At 42.8% G+C, this 19547-nt stretch overlaps 1 protein-coding gene across 1 annotated transcript in view; it reads right to left on the reverse strand.

Moving 5' to 3' along the window:
* Window positions 1–17643, reverse strand: part of LOC112236368 (inactive phospholipase C-like protein 2) — a 45770-nt gene extending 28127 nt beyond the window's left edge. Inside the window, exon 1 of the mRNA XM_042310143.1 lies at window positions 16593–17643. Within this exon, the coding sequence (XP_042166077.1) occupies window positions 16593–16790 (198 nt within the window). The 5' untranslated portion in view covers window positions 16791–17643. The remainder of the gene's footprint in view (window positions 1–16592) is intronic.
* Between the last annotated feature and the right edge of the window lie 1904 nt (window positions 17644–19547).

Below are 19547 nucleotides of genomic sequence, written 5' to 3' on the forward strand. Positions count from 1 at the left end.
TGTGTTGATCTGGAGGAGAAAATGCCATGTGACCTATTCAATAGACTGATTCAATTAGTCTCTATAGAGCCACTTCATTTGTCATATGTCTACACACAACCTCAGTGCACATATCAACACACACACACACACACCTCGGACATCAATATAGACCCTGAACAAATGACCTTGAAAAGAGAGTACCTGGGCACACAAACACACTCATTCAGTTGTACACAAGTGACCTGTACGCAGGCTTATAAAGACAAGCATGGTGAGAAAAACAAACAAACACACACAGTGTACACTGTCTTCTAAAATGTTTGCCAAAGAGTCATGTAACCTTTAACAATCTGTAACCTCTACGTGAATGATAGAATTAGCCACGCTACCTTAACCACACTCAGTCTGTGTGTGTGTGTGTGTGTGTGTGTGTGTGTGTGTGTGTGTGTGTGTGTGTGTGTGTGTGTGTGTGTGTGTGTGTGTGTGTGTGTGTGTGTGTGTGTGTGTTTATGCATCGGTGGGAGAAAGAGCGAGAAAGAAAGAAACAAAATCTTTGTCCTCAACAGTTCTCTCCTTGTCGCCAGTGTTTCTCATAAATCCGAGACATATGGTGAAAACCTCCCATCGCCACTCTGAAGCCTTCAAAACAGGAAGCAGTTGGAAGCAGTGGTCAGTCACAAAGCAACTTCCTGTGGTGGTCTGGGGCATCACAGGAAGAACTGAACTGAAGAGCCAAGCTCCTAGACATGAGACAAAGCTGCATCCAAATGCACCCTATTTCCCTACGTAGTGCACTACTTTTGACCAGGGCCCATAGGGGACAAACAAGATTGTAGACGCATTGAAACCACAGAGTTGTGTTCTCTGAAATGAAGCTGTTGAGAAGCCTTGCAAATGTTTGTTTTTTTATCACAAATGTATGTATGTATCTACACTATATTTGCAAAAGTATGTTTCAGCCACACGCGTTGCTGACAGGTGTATAAAATCAAGCACGCAGCCAAGAAATCTCCATAGACAAACATTGACAGTAGAATGGCCTTACTGAAGAGCTCAGTGACTTTCAACGTGGCACTTTCATAGGATGCCACCTTTCCAACAAGTCTGTTCATCAAATTTCTGCCTTTCTAGAGCTGTCCCTGTCAACTGTACGTGCTGTTATTGTAAAGTGTAAACGTCTAGGAGCAACAACGGCTCAGCCGCGAAGTGGTAGGCCACACAAGGACACAGAACAGGACCGCTGAGTGCTGAAGCTCATAAAAGTCCTCTGACCTTGGTGGTAACACTCACTACCGAGTTTCAAACTTCCACTGGAAACAACGTGAGCACAAGAACGGCTACTTGGCCATGGAAATGGGTTTCCATGGTCGAGCAGCTGCAAACAAGCCTAAGATCACCATGCTATGCATCGGCTGGAGAGGTGTAAAGCTTGCCGCCATTGGACTCTGGAGCAGTGAAAACGCGTTCTCTGGAGTGATGAATCACGCTTCACCATCTGGCAGTCCAACAGACAAATCTGGGCTTAGCAGATGGCAGGAGAACACTACAGTTGTCACTATGCATTGAGGTAGGTAAAGGTTGGTGGAGGAGGAATAATGGTCTATGGCTGTTTTTCATGGTTTGGGCTAGGCCCCTTAGTTCCAGTGATGGGAAATCTTAACGCTACAGCATACACTAGCATTCTAGGAGATTATGTGCTTCCAACTTTGTGGAAACAGTTTGGGGAAGGCCCTTTCCTGTTTCAGCATAACAATTCCCCCATGCACAAAGCGAGGTCATTTTAGACCCAAGCTACCCCCTGTACCTGGACTTTGAATTACTCCCCTCTGGGTGCAGGTATATGGCACCCTTCAGCAGGAAAAACAGAATGAGACAATCATTTGTGCCAGGTGTGATATCCCTCCTAAATAGCTCGGGCGAATGTTCCCATTGACCCCGTAAGGCCAGCAGGCTAGTCTTTTCTTTAAAAAAAAATATATATATACTTCTTATTTCTTACTATTATTATTTTTATTGGTGCATAACTGTTATGAAAATCAATCTTGTTTTGCATTTAAACACCACTTTAAATGTGTACATGACACTGCAACAACATTTCCCCATGGAGACAATAAAGTCAGTAAGTAAGTAAGTAAGTCCATACAGAAATGGTTTGTGGAGATCGTTGTGGAAGAACTTGGGATGAATTGGAACACCGACTGCGATCCAGGCCTATTCTATTTAGTTTTAGATGCTCAAGTGTGGCCTGAGCAGACAGGAGAGATCCATTTTACTGCATTATATGGGTGAGTGAACAGATGGAGGGAGAGAAAGATGGAGAACAAGAGAAGGAAATGGCAGATAGGCCTTGAGAAGCAGGGAGAGGTTGAGGTTCTGAGGGGAAGTATGAGGAATAAACAGGGGATATAGCTAAAAATGAAAGGTTCATCTATGATAGATAGAGGTATGCCGAAAGAGAGCGAGGAGAGAGATAGACGTGGGGGGATGAAGGTCGGAACAGAGAATACTGTGTGTGCTAAATAAATCCAAGCCTTTCCTGGAATGAATTAATACTGAAAGCTTTGGCACACAGACAGACCACATTCCTAAATCACAGACCCTTTAATCAACCATTCTCTAACCACTGACCTAATTCCAGAAGATAAAGCTGTGTGTGAAAATGTGTGAGGGTGTGTGCGCGTTGTATGGATAGGTGCCTTGTAGCAGGTAGTCTCTAGTCTATCTATGCTGTCACATAGCAACTTCAGATGCAAACATGGTGTTCAAATCATGGTCTCAGAACACAGGTGTGTAATCAACACCCACCCAGAATGAGCCTCATTAAAGAACACTCCAGTCAGCAGAATTAGAATGTTTTCAGAATACTGTCAAATCTCAGGATATAAAAAAATGGCAATAGGAAATATCCTTTAAGTGGACAACAAAAAATATTAAATAATTAGGATGCTTAAATAAGTGACAAAGAAACAAATATATAAAGATAGAATGAAATGGAACAATCCTCCCATCAATTTTACAGGTAGAATAAACCTCTTCAAAATGGCATGGCTCCCATAAGTATCCTCAGTCATAACAGACTTCATATGGGCAAATAAAACGCATAGAATAAAATAGGAAGGTTTTACATCTTCCTGAGTCTGAGGTTTTAACCTTCCAGATGTGGACCTGTATCAATTAGCCACCCAACGAGACTTGAGATGTAGATGCACTAAACTGGAACAATGGGTACATATTGAAGATGCGCATAATCAATCACAGATGATTTTTTACGTGTTTGTTTTCAAAGGATGGAGCTAAAAACATGAACAACTTCCCAGTTAGAACACTAGAACAACATGGAAGATTAAACAGATTCTACAAGAACCAATATCACTCCTAAAAACACACCCCTACTGAGCAATCCTTGGATAGCTTTTCACAATTCACAAATAAATTCACCCACATGGGAAACTAAAAGGTATAAAATAAATGACTTGGTAACAGGAAATACAATTATTTCCATGACAGAATTAAAAAGCCATTTTGGACTGACCAATGTGACATTTTTAAATACACGCAACTTAATAGTTGTATATCACAACATTTTTATTTTAAATATTTTGGACATCAAAGCAATGTTGAAGTAATTCTATTTTAGTCAGAAAATGAAATTCATATGATAGTTAAGATATATAAAACCTTGCAGAGAGCATATCCAACTGACAATCTCTTAGAAAAAAATATAAACTAAACTATTGGAACGAAGACCTAAAAATAATTGATATAAAATGGCACAAGATGGAGGGAGTGTTGGAACATAACTAAATAAATTACAGTGAAAGAAAATGTATGCTTAATCCAGTATAAACAGAGTGGATTATTCAAGAAACAAAATGTACAAAATCGACAGCACAACAGCAGACTCATGTCTTAAGTGTAAAACTTCAAATGACTCAATAATGAATGCTTTCTGGGAGTGGCATAAAGTACAAAAGTTATGGGCGGAGTTAGAAAGTTGGCTGTCAGAAGTTTTACAATGTAAGTTTACTTGTAATCTATCTATTGACATATTTGAAGACACGGCATATGAGGGTGCGGTGAGATACCCAATGGGTTGGACCATACTTTTCTCATCAATTATTTTGAAAAAAACTTTACTTAACTGGAAATCAAATGATCCTCCATCGTTAAAACAGAGGATTAATCAAATTCATTATTTTAATATTGACAAAATGTGGGCTACAGAGAGAAACAAAACAGTGCATTTTGAAGCCATTATGGCATAAAGTGTTACAAGCGCTGAAGATATCCCAAAAATGTGAAATGAAAAGGGATGTTATTGTGAGACGGATGGGTATGAATTCAGTGGGAGCATGTGGGTCTGGGCAATTATGATGTCATTAATGTTTGTTGAAATGAATGTATGTCTGAGTTGTTGTTTTTGTTTTTATCCATCTTTTTTTCTCTGTATGCTGAAGGTTGGGCAGTCCCAGCCAACATCATGTCTAGTTTAGTGGAGCTATGTTTGGGGGGTGTTAAGTTGGCTTTCTATATTGTTTATAACATTTTAACAAATTATTTAAAAATAATTAGGATGTAGTGTAGGTCATTAGTGGGCAGACGACTAATTAAGAGACGATCAAGAGACACACAGTAGGTGCCAGCAGGCGTAAACACATGGCTATCTGAGATCTCTGTGCTAAAAACAAAACACACACACAACCAAACCCATCACACAAACAAAATCTAATAAATGTTCTGGACAGGGAGTCTTAGAATTCAAAAGGTGTAGGCCTAACTATGATCATTTTGTCCCACTTCCTCAACTGTGTGTGTGTGTATGACATTCATGCATTTTGTGTGCGCATGCGTGCGTACGTACGTACATGATACAGTATGGGAAAGGAAGTCACTGTTACAACGGGGAGGAGAAACAGGAAGTGTGAAGTGGTTGTGTCATTCCCTCAGCAACAACATGATTCAACACACCATTTACTTCACAACACCCACACCAATCCATAACCAGCAGATGGACTCAGTCAAGTCAAAACCACCAACTAAGAGCTTACCAGAAGTATCTCTCCTCAAGTCAAAACCACCAACTAAGAGCTTACCAGAAGTATCTCTCCAAGTCAAAACCACCAACTAAGAGCTTACCAGAAGTATCTCTCCTCAAGTCAAAACCACCAACTAAGAGCTTACCAGAAGTATCTCTCCTCAAGTCAAAACCACCAACTAAGAGCTTACCAGAAGTATCTCTCCTCAAGTCAAAACCACCAACTAAGAGCTCACCAGAAGTATCTCTCCTCAAGTCAAAACCACCAACTAAGAGCTTACCAGAAGTATCTCTCCTCAAGTCAAAACCACCAACTAAGAGCTTACCAGAAGTATCTCTCCTCAAGTCAAAACCACCAACTAAGAGCTTACCAGAAGTATCTCTCCTCAAGTCAAAACCACCAACTAAGAGCTCACCAGAAGTATCTCTCCTCAAGTCAAAACCACCAACTAAGAGCTTACCAGAAGTATCTCTCCAAGTCAAAACCACCAACTAAGAGCTTACCAGAAGTATCTCTCCTCAAGTCAAAACCACCAACTAAGAGCTTACCAGAAGTATCTCTCCTCAAGTCAAAACCACCAACTAAGAGCTACCAGAAGTATCTCTCCTCAAGTCAAAACCACCAACTAAGAGCTCACCAGAAGTATCTCTCCTCAAGTCAAAACCACCAACTAAGAGCTTACCAGAAGTATCTCTCCTCAAGTCAAAACCACCAACTAAGAGCTTACCAGAAGTATCTCTCCTCAAGTCAAAACCACCAACTAAGAGCTCACCAGAAGTATCTCTCCTCAAGTCAAAACCACCAACTAAGAGCTTACCAGAATCTCTCCTCAAGTCAAAACCACCAACTAAGAGCTCACCAGAAGTATCTCTCCTCAAGTCAAAACCACCAACTAAGAGCTTACCAGAAGTATCTCTCCTCAAGTCAAAACCACCAACTAAGAGCTCACCAGAAGTATCTCTCCTCAAGTCAAAACCACCAACTAAGAGCTTACCAGAAGTATCTCTCCTCAAGTCAAAACCACCAACTAAGAGCTTACCAGAAGTATCTCTCCTCAAGTCAAAACCACCAACTAAGAGCTTACCAGAGTATCTCTCCTCAAGTCAAAACCACCAACTAAGAGCTTACCAGAAGTATCTCTCCTCAAGTCAAAACCACCAACTAAGAGCTTACCAGAAGTATCTCTCCTCAAGTCAAAACCACCAACTAAGAGCTCACCAGAAGTATCTCTCCTCAAGTCAAAACCACCAACTAAGAGCTTACCAGAAGTATCTCTCCTCAAGTCAAAACCACCAACTAAGAGCTCACCAGAAGTATCTCTCCTCAAGTCAAAACCACCAACTAAGAGCTTACCAGAAGTATCTCTCCTCAAGTCAAAACCACCAACTAAGAGCTCACCAGAAGTATCTCTCCTCAAGTCAAAACCACCAACTAAGAGCTTACCAGAAGTATCTCTCCTCAAGTCAAAACCACCAACTAAGAGCTTACCAGAAGTATCTCTCCTCAAGTCAAAACCACCAACTAAGAGCTTACCAGAAGTATCTCTCCTCAAGTCAAAACCACCAACTAAGAGCTTACCAGAAGTATCTCTCCTCAAGTCAAAACCACCAACTAAGAGCTTACCAGAAGTATCTCTCCTCAAGTCAAAACCACCAACTAAGAGCTTACCAGAAGTATCTCTCCTCAAGTCAAAACCACCAACTAAGAGCTTACCAGAAGTATCTCTCCTCAAGTCAAAACCACCAACTAAGAGCTTACCAGAAGTATCTCTCCTCAAGTCAAAACCACCAACTAAGAGCTTACCAGAAGTATCTCAAGTCAAAGCCACCAACTAAGAGCTTACCAGAAGTAGTCAAAACCACCAACTCAAGTCAAAACCACCAACTAAGAGCTTACCAGAAGTATCTCTCCTCAAGTCAAAACCACCAACTAAGAGCTTACCAGAAGTATCTCTCCTCAAGTCAAAGCCACCAACTAAGAGCTTATCAGAAGTGTCTCTCCTTCTGTACAAATCTTTGATGTTCCAGATGAGATGCATGTTTTAGGATGATTCTCAGGTGAAAGGCGGACATGATGAAGGTAATTCAGACAGCGAGTTAACCACAGTTTCTGCTTAAAAGGTGACAGCAGCCCTCAGCTGTCCTGTAGGCCCTCAGTTCAACCCCAAATCTACTGAACCACCAGAGGCTGGAGGGTAGTGGAGTTTGAGCTATCAAGCACATTGTAAATATTTGTTTGGCTGTTTGGGCATGAGCAGGGTATTTGTTTAAAATGTAGGACACCTTAGTGAAGCCTTGGTGAGTTAGGCGGTGATGAGTCTGGTGATTGTTATCACACACACACACACACACACACACACACACACACACACACACACACACCACACACACACACACACACACACACACACACACACACACACACACACACACACACACACACACACACACACACACACACACACACACACACACACACACACACACACAGTTGAAGACGGAAGTTTACATACAGTACACTTGGGTTGGAGTCATTAACTCGTTTTTCAACCACTCCACAAATTTCTTGTTAACAAACATTCATTTTGGCAAGTCAATTGGAGGTGTACCTGTGGATGTATTTCAAGGCCGACCTTCAAACTCAGTGCCTCTTTGCTTGACATCATGGGGAAATCAGCCAAGACATCAGAAAAAAATTGTAGACCTCCACAAGTCTGGTTCAGGTACCACGTTCATCTGTACAAACAATAGTACGCAAGTATAAACACCATGGGACCACGCAGCCGTCATACCGCTCAGGAAGGAGACGCGTTCTGTCTCCTAGAGATGAACGTACTTTGGTGAGAAAAGTGCAAATCAATGCCAGAACAACAGCAAAGGACCTTGTGAAGATGCTGGTGGAAACCGGTACAAAAGTATCTATATCCACAGTTAAACTAGTCCTATAACAACATAACCTGAAAGGCCGCTCAGCAAGGAAGAAGCCACTGCTCCAAAACCGCCATTAAAAAAGCCAGACTATGGTTTGCAACTGCACATGGGGACAAAGATCCTACTTTTTGGAGAAATGTCCTCTGGTCTGATGAAACAAAAATAAAACTGTTTGGTCATAATAACCATCGTTATGTTTGGAGGAAAAAGGGGGATGCTTGCAAGCCGAAGAACACATCCCAACCGTGAAGCACGGGGATGGCAGCATCATGTTGTGGGGGTGCTTTGCTGCAGGAGGGACTGATGCACTTCACAAAATAGATTGCATCATGAGGAGGGAAAATGTGCATATATTGAAGCAACATCTTAAAACATCAGTCAGGAAGTTAAAGCTTGGTCGCAAATGGGTCTTCCAAATGGACAATGACTCCAAGCATACTTCCAAAGTTGTGGCAAAATGGCTTAAGGACAACAAAGTCAAGGTATTGGAGTGGCCACCACAAAGCCCTGACCACAAAGCCCTGACCTCAATCCTATGGAAAATTTGTGGGAAGAACCCCTGAGTCAATACATGTTAGAATCACCATTGGCAGCGATTACAGCTGTGTCTCTAAGAGCTTTGTACACCTGGATTGTAAAATATTAGAATTTTTCAAGTTCTTCAAGCTCTGTCAAGTTGGTTGTTGATCATTGCTAGACAGCCATTCTCAAGTCTTGCCATGCATTTTCAAGACAATTTAAGTCAAAACTGTAACTAGGCCACTCAGGAACATTGAATGTCGTCTTGGTAAGCAACTCCAGTGTATATTTAGCCTTGAGTTTTAGGTTATTGTCCTGCTGAAAGGTGAATTTATCTCCCAGTGTCTTTTGGAAAGCAGACTGAACAAGGTTTAACTCTAGGATTTTGCCTGTGATTAGCTCTATTCCGTTTCTTTTTATCTTAAAACAAATTCTAGTCCTTGCCGATGACAAGCATACCCGTAAGATGATGTAGCCAGCACCATGCTTGAAAATATTAAGGATGGTACTCAGTGATGTGTTGTGTTGGATTTGCCCCAAACATAACGCAAATTCATTTCTTTGCCAAATTTGTTGCAGTTTTACTTTAGTGCCTTATTGAAAACAGGATGCATGTTTCGGGAAATTGTTTATTCTGTACAGGCTTCCTTCTTTTCACTCAATCATTTAGGCTTGTATTGTGGAGTAACTACAATATTGTTGATCCATCCTCAGTTTTCTCCTATCATAGCCATTAAACTCTAACTGTTTTAAAGTCATCATTGGCTTCATGGTGAAATCCTTTGAGCAGTTACTTCCTCTCCGGCAACTGAGTTAGGAAAGACGCCTGTATCTTTGTAGTGACTGGGTGTATTGATACTTGAAAAATTTAAGGAGAGCAGCACACTCTAGGAGCTTAGATGCAATAATTTAATAACCAACGCTTCAACAGACAAGCTGTCTTCATCAGGGTATAATGACAAGTGTAACGGCTGTGCTCAATGCAATGGCACATATAAATGTAGATCCTTCAAACACCACAAAACCGATCCCAATTAAGGGTGTTATCATGGGCTCCACTAAGGCAGTTATTTATCTTATTTTTTACCTTTATTTAACTAGGCAAGTCAGTTAAGAACAAATTCTTATTTTCAATGGCGGCCTAGGAACAGTGGGTTAACTGCCTGTTCAGGGGCAGAACAACAGATTTGTACCTTGTCAGCTCAGGGATTTGAACTTGCAACCTTCCGGTTACTAGTCCAACGCTCTAACCACTAGGCTACCCTGCCGCCCCTTATAACTTGTCCTTGTAGTAAAATGTATGTGGGTAAAGCAAAGCGCAAAAGAAAAGTACTAATCTCGGAGCATCGTAGCACCATTAGGTGTAAAAACTCGACTTACCCCGTTGCGGCCTACTTTTTGGAAGCAAACCACCCCGATTTCATCCCTATGTTATATTGGCATTAAACATGTCACCCTCCCTAGGAGAGGGGGTGACCTCAACAATTTATTGTTAAAACGAGAGGCTGCCTGGATCTTTCATTTAAAGACCCTTGCTCCCTTCGGTCTCAACGAAGACTTTGATCTGAAGCCAGTCTTGTGATTATTGTGATGTTGCTATCGTACATGTTTGTAGGCTTATGTAGCCACATTGTATCTATGATTGTATGCTATCCATGTTTTTTGCATGTTATTTTGATATCTGAAGATTAACCAATGATATCAAGCCACACCTGGCCATGATTACAGACACCTGTGTGTGTCCTTTGACACTATATAAACTAGTGACCGGCAGTGGTTGTCATTGTACCCTGATGAAGACAGCTTGTCTGTTGAAACGTTGATTATTAAATTATTGCATCTGAGCTCCTAGAGTGTGCGGCTCTCCTTAAATTGTTAGTGTTCTACTCCGGTGGCCAGCCGCTCGCCTAAACAGGTGTACGTTTCTTTTGCCTCTAGATGGATGTACTGATACACCATCCAAAGTGTAATTAACTTCACCATGCTCAAAGGGATATTCAATGTTTTTTTTTACCCATCTACCAATAGGTACTCTTCTTTGCAAGGCATTGGAAAAACCTCCCTGGTCTTTGTGGTTGAATTCACTGCTCAACTGAGGGACCTTACAGATACTCGTATGTGCGGGGTACAGAGATGAGGTAGTCATTCAAAAATCATGTTAAACACTATTATTGCACACAGAATGAGTCCATGCAACTTATGTGACTTGTTAAGCACATTTTTACTCCTGAACTTATTTAGGCTTGCCATTATAAAGGGGTTTAAAACTTATTGACTCAAGACATTTCAGCATTTCATTTTAATTCGTAAACATTTTTTAAAACATAATTCCACTTTGACATTATGGGGTATTGTGTGTAGGTCAGTGACATATTTCAATTGAATCAATTTCAAATTCAGACTAACAACAAAATGTGGGAAGGGGGGGGTGAATACTTTCTGAAGGCACTGCATGTATGTGAGGAAAACAGGGTTAGCTGTGTGATTCAGAAAACATCATTTGTTCCATCACAACCACTGAAGGAAAAATATTTAAAGTTGTTGGTTTGCTGTGGTTACTTGTTCTAAAACAGCCTGAAGCAATGGGAAGTGATCTAAAGTAGGCCAGAGCATGCTAAAGTGGGCAAGAGCATGCTAAAGTGGGCTAGAGCATGCTAAAGTAGGCCAGAGCATGCTAAAGTGGGCCAGAGCATGCTAAAGTGGGCCAGAGCATGCTAAAGTGGGCCAGAGCATGCTAAAGTGGGCCAAAGACGTTAATCAATGTTAACCAAAGTAGCAGGTTGGAGGAGCTACAATTCAAACCATATCCTTCCCCAGCTGTCTGCCAACCCCCCAGGCTAACACTGTTCTCACAGTCAGAACACACACACACACACACACACTGGGCAATCATTAATACTCATACAATCCTACAAACACAGACCAGATTTGTCATCCAAACAGTTGAAAATATACCACTCAAGTTCCAAACAAACTCACTACACCTAACCACCCCCGCTGCCCCTCCATACGCAGAGACAGGATACTAGACAGATACAGGGTGCCCCTCAGAGACAGGTTACCACTCAGAGACAGGTTACCAATCAGAGACAGGTTACCCCTCAGAGACAGGTTACCACTCAGAGACAGGTTACCAATCAGAGACAGGTTACCAATCAGAGACAGGTTACCCCTCAGAGACAGGTTACCAATCAGAGACAGGTTACCCCTCAGAGACAGGTTACCACTCAGAGACAGGTTACCACTCAGAGACAGGTTACCCCTCAGAGACAGGTTACCACTCAGAGACAGGTTACCACTCAGAGACAGGTTACCCCTCAGAGACAGGTTACCAATCAGAGACAGGATACCCCTCAGAGACAGGTTACCCATCAGAGACAGGTTACCAAACAGAGACAGGTTACCACTCAGAGACAGGTTACCACTCAGAGACAAGGCACTACCCAGAGCACCCTTACATACCTACTCAGCCTGCACGTACACCAGACAAGAAGAAAGGATTAAACAGGCCTCTGTCCCAATGAAGTTAACCATGTAGGGAATAGGGCACCATGTGGGATCCAGCCCAGGCCAAGGATGGAGAGAGGAAGAGGGGGTAAAAAAGCATAGGAGGGAAGAGGAAGAGAAGAAGAGCAATAGGGAGGAACGACAGAAAATAGGAGAGGTGATCTCCAGGCATATGAGACAGACAGTTAAACTCTCTCCTACATGCCCCTATCCAAACACACACACACAGCCAAATGCTCGGAATTATGTTCAAAAGGTCAATAATGTCATATCTCCAGTTTTCCTACATACTGTACCACATAGGGATTGATCTCATCCCGAGGATCATGATCCAAACACACCAACACAGTCATGAGGATGGCACGACAACACCTATTCCCCCTCAGGAGGTTGAAAAGGTTTGGCATGGGTCCTCAGATCCTCAAATTCTACAGCTGCACCATTGAGAGCATCTTGACTGGCTACATCCCCACTTGGTATTGACTGGCTACATTCCCACTTGGTATGGCAACTGCTTGACATCTGAGCGTAAAGCACAACATAGTGTAGTGTGTATGACCCAGTACATCACTGGGGCTGAGCTCCCTGCCATCCAGGACCTCTATACCAGGCTGTCAGAGGAAGGCCTGGAAAATTGTTGAAGACTCCAGCCCCCCAAGTCTGAAGCACCAAGTCTGAAGCACCAAGTCTGAAACCAACAGGACCCTGAACAGAGCACCAAGTCTGGGACCAAAAGGCTCCTGAACAGCTTCTACCCCCCAAGCCATAAGACTGCTGAACAGTTAATACAAATGGCTACCTGAACTATTTACATTGACCCCCTTTGTATTTGCACTGACTCTCTTGCACCGGCTCTACCCACACACTCACTGGACTCTACTCACACACTCACTGGACTCTACTCACACACTCACTGGACTCTACCCACACACTCACTGGACTCTACCCACACACTCACTGGACTCTACTCACACACTCACTGGACTCTACCCACACACTCACTGGACTCTACCCACACACTCACTGGACTCTACTCACACACTCACTGGACTCTACTCACACACTCACTGGACTCTACCTTTGCTTGACATCATGGGAAAATCAAATGAAATCAGCCAAGATCTTGTAGCCCTCCACAAGTCTGGTTCATCCTTGGGAGCAATTTCCAAACGCCTGAAGGTACCACGTTCATCTGTACAAACAATAGTACGCAAGTATAAACACCATGGGACCACGCAGCCGTCATACCGCTCAGGAAGGAGACAGGTTCTGTCTCTGAGATTAACGTACTTTGTGGCAAAAAGTGCAAGTCAATCCCAGAACAACAGCAAAGGACCTTGTGAAGACGCTGGAAGAAACGGGTACAAAGGTATCTATATCCACAGTAAAATGAGTCCTATATCAACATAACCTGAAAGGACGCTCAGCAAGGAAGAAGCCACTGCTCCAAAACCGCCATTAAAAAAGCCAGACTACGGTTTGCAACTGTACATGGGGACAAAGATCATACTTTTTGGGGAAATGTCCTCTGGTCTGATGAAACAAAAATAGAACTGTTTGGCCATAATGGCCATCGTTATGTTTGAAGGAAAAAGGGGGATGCTTGAAAGCCGAAGAACACCATCCCAACCGTGAAGCATGGGGGTGGCAGCATTATGTTGTGGGGGTGCTTTGCTGCAGGAGAGACTGGTGCACTTCACAAAATTGGTGGCATCATGCGAAAGGAAAATTATGTGGATATATTGAAGCAACATCTCAAGACATCAATCAGGAAGTTAAAGCTTGGTCGCAAAAGGTTCTTCCAAATGGACAATGACCCCACGCGCTAAATAGCGTTTCAATCGGTGACGTCACTTGCTCTGAGACCTTGAAGTAGTGGTTCCCCTTGCTCTGCAAGGGCCGCGACTTCGTGGGTGTCAGTTGTTGATGTGTGCAGAGGGTCCATGGTTTGCACCCGGGTATAGGTGAGGGGACGGTCTAAAGTTATACTGTTACATTGATGCTGTTGACCCGGATCACTGGTTGCTGCGGAAAAGGAGGAGGTCAAAAGGGGGGTGAGTGTAACGGATGTGAAACTGCTAGCTAGTTAGCAGTGGTGCGCGCTAAATAGCGTTTCAATCGGTGACGTCACTTGCTCTGAGACCTTGAAGTAGTGGTTCCCCTTGCTCTGCAAGGGCTGCGGCTTTTGTGGAGCGATGGGTAACGATGCTTCGTGGGTGACTGTTGTTGATGTGTGCAGAGGGTCCCTGGTACCCGCCCGGGTATGGGCGAGGGGACGGTCTAAAGTTATACTGTTACATGGGCAGAACTGAAAAAGCGTGTGCGAGCAAGGAGGTCTACACACCTGACTCAGTTACACCAGCTCTGTCAGGAGGACTGGGGCAAAATTCACCCAATTTATTGTGGGAAGCTTGTGGAAGACTACCCAAAATGTTAGACCAAAATTAAACAATTACCAAATATTAATTGAGTGTATGTAAACTTCTGACCCACTGGGAATGTGATGAAATGAATAAAACCTGAAATAAATAATCCTCTCTATTATTATTCTGACATTTCACATTCTTAAAATAAAGTGGTGATCCTAACTGACCTAAGACAGGGAATTTTTTACGAGGATTAAATGTCAGGAATTGTGAAAAACTGAGTTTAAATGTATTTGGCTAAGGTGTATGTAAACTTCCGACTTCGTATGCATGTATGTATGCATGTATCTTTGTGTTCAGTTGTCCCATGCCGTGTCGTTCTCTGCTGCCCTTTGAAGATACACAGTTTGTGTTGCAAGTTAGACGTGTGCTGTAGCTATCACCACCACATCAAACAAACGGAGCAACAGCAGATAGCAGCGCTGTGGCTCCACACTCTGCCGCATACGTCGAGCAGCAACGCCCTTGCAGAGAAGTCATTTAACGCCACTTTCAGCCCAGCGTGGGACAGAGCTGGTTATTTTAGGCGCCACACAACTTTTCTGAAGCATGACAGAAAGTTAAACACATTTGTGTTTCTGACAATCCTTTACTGGCAACGCAGAAACAAATAAAGTCAACGAATAGAAAGAGAAAGTGAAAAAAGGAGTGAGGAAGGAAGTTACAGTTGAAAGAGAGTGACAGAAACAAAACATGAGAGAGAAAGTTAGAGAAAGTTAGAGGGCGAGAAAGAGAGAGAGAGGGTGAGAAAGAGAGAGAGTGAGAGAGGTGACGGCAACAAAACACGAGAGAGAAAGTTAGAGGAGAGAGAGGGGGCGAGAGAGAGAGGTGACTGCAACAAAACACGAGAGAGAAAGTTAGAGGAGAGAGAGGGGGCGAGAGAGAGAGAGTGAGAGAGGTGACGGCAACAAAACACGAGAGAGAAAGTTAGAGGAGAGAGAGGGGGCGAGAGAGAGAGAGAGAGAGAGAGTCATCAGTATCTCTAACTGTTCGTGACTCAAAGCAACATTGCAACATCAAATGTGAGGAAATTGGCCAACCTCCTGCCCTGCCAAGCGCTGGGAGCGAATCAGACCCGCACAGAGCCAACATTGACGACAAGTCATTCCTCTGTAGGGAGCAGTATCATACAAAACTGGCAACGTAAGAGATCAATATAAGGCCTAATAAAACATTCAGCAAAACTTACAACACAAGATGAACTGTTTGGACAAGCCCAAAGTTTATGAATTACATTAAAGTCCCATAAAGAAACATAAGTCTTGCTGTGATCACAGATCAAGCAATGATTTCATCACATACTTGAGTCCTTCTCACCAGTTGTCAGATTACCTTCGGGATGTGAAGATAAAGGATTTATTCCAAAGTTTAAAACAGGGATGAAGTCTGTCTGAAGTAGAAGAATAAAGAGGGAGGAGCTGGGTCAGATGGGTCATTCCATCCAGCCCAGTCCAAAGATCTACGAATTAAGTATGTCTTTCTGTTTGTCTTGAAGATGAAGACAACGCAAAGCTAGCTTAGTAATAGGCCTAGAGATAGGCATTAAAAACACTGCCAAATAAGGATCTGGGGTGCATCTCAATAGTCTAAATGTGCTTCTTCTCCTTGTATCCTTCCCTTTATCTGCATTGATCTGGAAAGACAGGATAGGTGAAAGCGATCACCTGTCCAGGTCTTGCCAATCAGTGTGGTCTAAAGAGAGGGACTGGGAGAAGAAGAGGCAACAGGGAGAAGGAGAGGAGACAGGGAGAAGGAGAGGAGACAGGGAGAAGGAGAGGAGACTGGGAGAAGGAGATGAGACTGGGAGAAGGAGAGGAGACTGGGAGAAGGAGAAGAGACTGGGAGAAGGAGAAGAGACTGGGAGAAGGAGAGGAGACTGGGAGAAGGAGAGGAGACTGTGAGAAGGAGAGGAGACTGGGAGAAGGAGAGGAGACTGGGAGAAGGAGAGGAGACTGGGAGAAGGAGAGGAGACAGGGAGAAGGAGAGGAGACTGGGAGAAGGAGAGGAGACTGGGAGAAGGAGAGGAGACTGGGAGAAGGAGAGGAGACTGGGAGAAGGAGAGGAGACTGGGAGAAGGAGAGGAGACTGGGAGAAGGATAGGAGACTGGGAGAAAGGAGAGGAGACTGGGAGAAAGGAGAGGAAACAGATAGGAGACAGGGAGAAATAGTATTTAATGCCCTCCAACCTTTACCTTGATAATACTGCTCCGCCTAGGGATTCCTTTGGCATCTGTAGTTTCTCCCGCTCCCGGTTTGTCAGTCATTGGGGATCCGGGACCAGTTTCAGGTTTGACAGCAGTCACGGTGTCTGACACCCCGCAGCCTCCGTTGGACAGCAATTCCTCTCGATGCGTCTCGAGGCTCACCCCATTGCCTGGCGAGGGTTTCATCCCAGCAACAGGTGGGCGCGCACCCTAACTGTCTTTAAATCCGCTATAAATGTGGATTTTCGTTCACGGTAGCTGTGTGTAGGTCTTGATTGGTGATCGCCTCGCTACGTGAAATAACTGACAATAATACGATCCACGATGCTTCAGCACGCCAAAGCGACAAGGCTTTAACAGACAGCCACACAGCCCGTGTTATCTTGCAAAGTAGACTACCCAAAAGATATCCTCTACTAATCTTGATTCTCCGTCGGTAGACATTGCTTTACACGAGAATGGGAATGCCAATGATACAAATAATCTGCAGCATCACCTTCTGCCGGCGACTCACCAGAATGGAAATTAAAAAGAGATTTATGTTACAATGAACCGGATGGCACACCTCAAGTGCCCTGCGCAGTTGTAACCACTCCTGACGGCGCTATAGTCATCTTCATAACAGGGAAGTGAAAGCAACTGGCTTCAGGGGTCATGTCTAGATGGGATACAGATTTGGTCAAATTGACGTCAAAACTATTTTTTTGTTGTGCATTTTAGCCAACCTTAACCTAATTATCCTAACCTGCTGCGTAAGTTCTCCTAAACCTGCTACGAAAAGTCAAGTTTGACAAGAGCTGTATCCCTTCTAGATAAAACTGTTTCGGGGTCTTGACTTGTCAGTTCTCACCACCTACCCGTTGTAGCCTAGGCATAGTCAATACTACTACAGTAGATGAGCAGCATATTTCCAGCTGTTGTCGAATTTATTCACTGTCTGCGTGGAAACAGTGGCGCGAGTGTTACACTTTGGGCACCTACCTATTGATGGGTTTTCATACAACAGCCTAGTACGGATGCAATATTGGCTACGTTTCCATAAACATGTATACTTCTTCTCGACTGGTAAGTGTGAACCGTGGTGATCCCCACGTGGTATGAAACAGCATACCCTCCTGAGACCCAGCAATTAATTTGTGTCCTCTCTAGTGGACATCAGTTATTGGTCAGTATCTCTGAGTCCATTCAAGCCACTGTGTTAACTCCTGTAGTCCCTTTGAGAAGACATTATGGGCTTTCCAATATGACATGTGTGTTACCTTGACAACTTTACCTTCCTGGTTCTTAAAAAAATGTCTGCCTAGAAAATTAGCACATTTTATGGAAATTTGAAAAGAAGTGTGTAAGTATTACCTTTTCTGATATTCAAATTGAATATAGTAAGTAAGGAATGGTTAAGTGAGTTGTCAGGACTGTGTAATATTTTTTTTTTACATTAAATAAGAGCTAAATAAGAGATTATCAAGAAATGTTCTCTGTAGTGGACACCCAGATGTCACAGCTATGCTTTCATCTACTGTACCCATTGACAGTAATGTAAATGTTTTTCATCTACTGTACCCATTGACAGTAATGTAAATGTTTTTCATCTACTGTACCCATTGACAGTAACGTAAATGTTTTTCATCTACTATACCCATTGACAGTAATGTAAATGTTTTTCATCTACTGTACCCATTGACAGTAATGTAAATGTTTTTCATCTACTGTACCCATTGACAGTAATGTAAATGTTTTTCATCTACTATACCCATTGACTGTAAGGTACTTTTTGTTTCTTATTTATGTCCTAATGACAACTACAGAGGACAATTTTACACTTACAATAAAAGATAAATAACAATATAACATGTTTTTCTTCCACCCCAAACACTTACATTATATTACATTCAAAAAAATCTAAAAATTGTGTTTCATGAGAATATAACATTTACATTTGACATTTTAGTCATTTAGCAGACACTCTTATCCAGAGCGATTTTCAGTAGTGAGTTTTTCCTTTTTTGATTATAATGATTGGATTTTCACGTGAAAAGTTATTGGGCAAACAAATGTAATTGTGCCAATATTCCAATGGACATATCCAGGCTACGGATGCATAAACACTATTCTATTCTGTAAGACAAAACCTGTAGGGAAAATTGCACAAGTTGCTCTTTTCTGATCTGCACTGATCTGCTGCAAATGTCCTCGTTGTCTTTTGTATAGCAACCCATATTGGATGCCCTTTCAAAAATAAGTTGAATTGAATGTCATGGGATGAATAACACAATAAATTGCATTAGCTGGGCTTCTGAGGGGCATTATTATGGAGCCTTTCTTCTTCAAGGGTAAATACCAGCCAGATGCATTGAATAAATATCTTGTGCTTTATTTTGTTCTTCCTTCAAAACAAAAAAACACCAACCTATTCCTGCAAATACAAGTTGCCACAGGAGCATCCAGGACCTATAGGTGCAAGAGGAACAATCCCTGTTCTGCTCCTTACAGTGACTCATTTTGTCACGACTCCCCTGCCTGTTCGGGCGGTGCTCGGCCTACTAGCCACCACTGATCCCTTTTCCTTTTTCTGTTTGTTTTGTCTTATTAGTTGCACCTGTGTCTAATTGTGTTTTTCTGATGTGCCTCCTTATTTAAGGCTAGTGAACCCGCCCTTGTTTTGTGCGGGATTGATTTTGTGTTACGTGTTGTTGTCATTGGGTGTATTCGTGCTCCAGACCGTGTACCGTGTTTTGGGTTGGTCAGTATTTTTCGCGCCCTGTGTTTTGGGCATTGGATTTTGGTGCCATATTAAAGTGCACTTTTTCCGTGTGGAACTCTCTGCTCTCTGCGCCTGATTCTTACCTCACATACCCAGTCCCTCGTGACACGTTTGTACACCTAGATGGGCTCGATGATCAGTTGAATTCATGACGCACTTCAAAATACAGCTAGAGAGCCTCC

This window comes from Oncorhynchus tshawytscha, linkage group LG31 (assembly GCF_018296145.1).
Source record: "Oncorhynchus tshawytscha isolate Ot180627B linkage group LG31, Otsh_v2.0, whole genome shotgun sequence".
Classification (NCBI taxonomy): domain Eukaryota; kingdom Metazoa; phylum Chordata; class Actinopteri; order Salmoniformes; family Salmonidae; genus Oncorhynchus; species Oncorhynchus tshawytscha.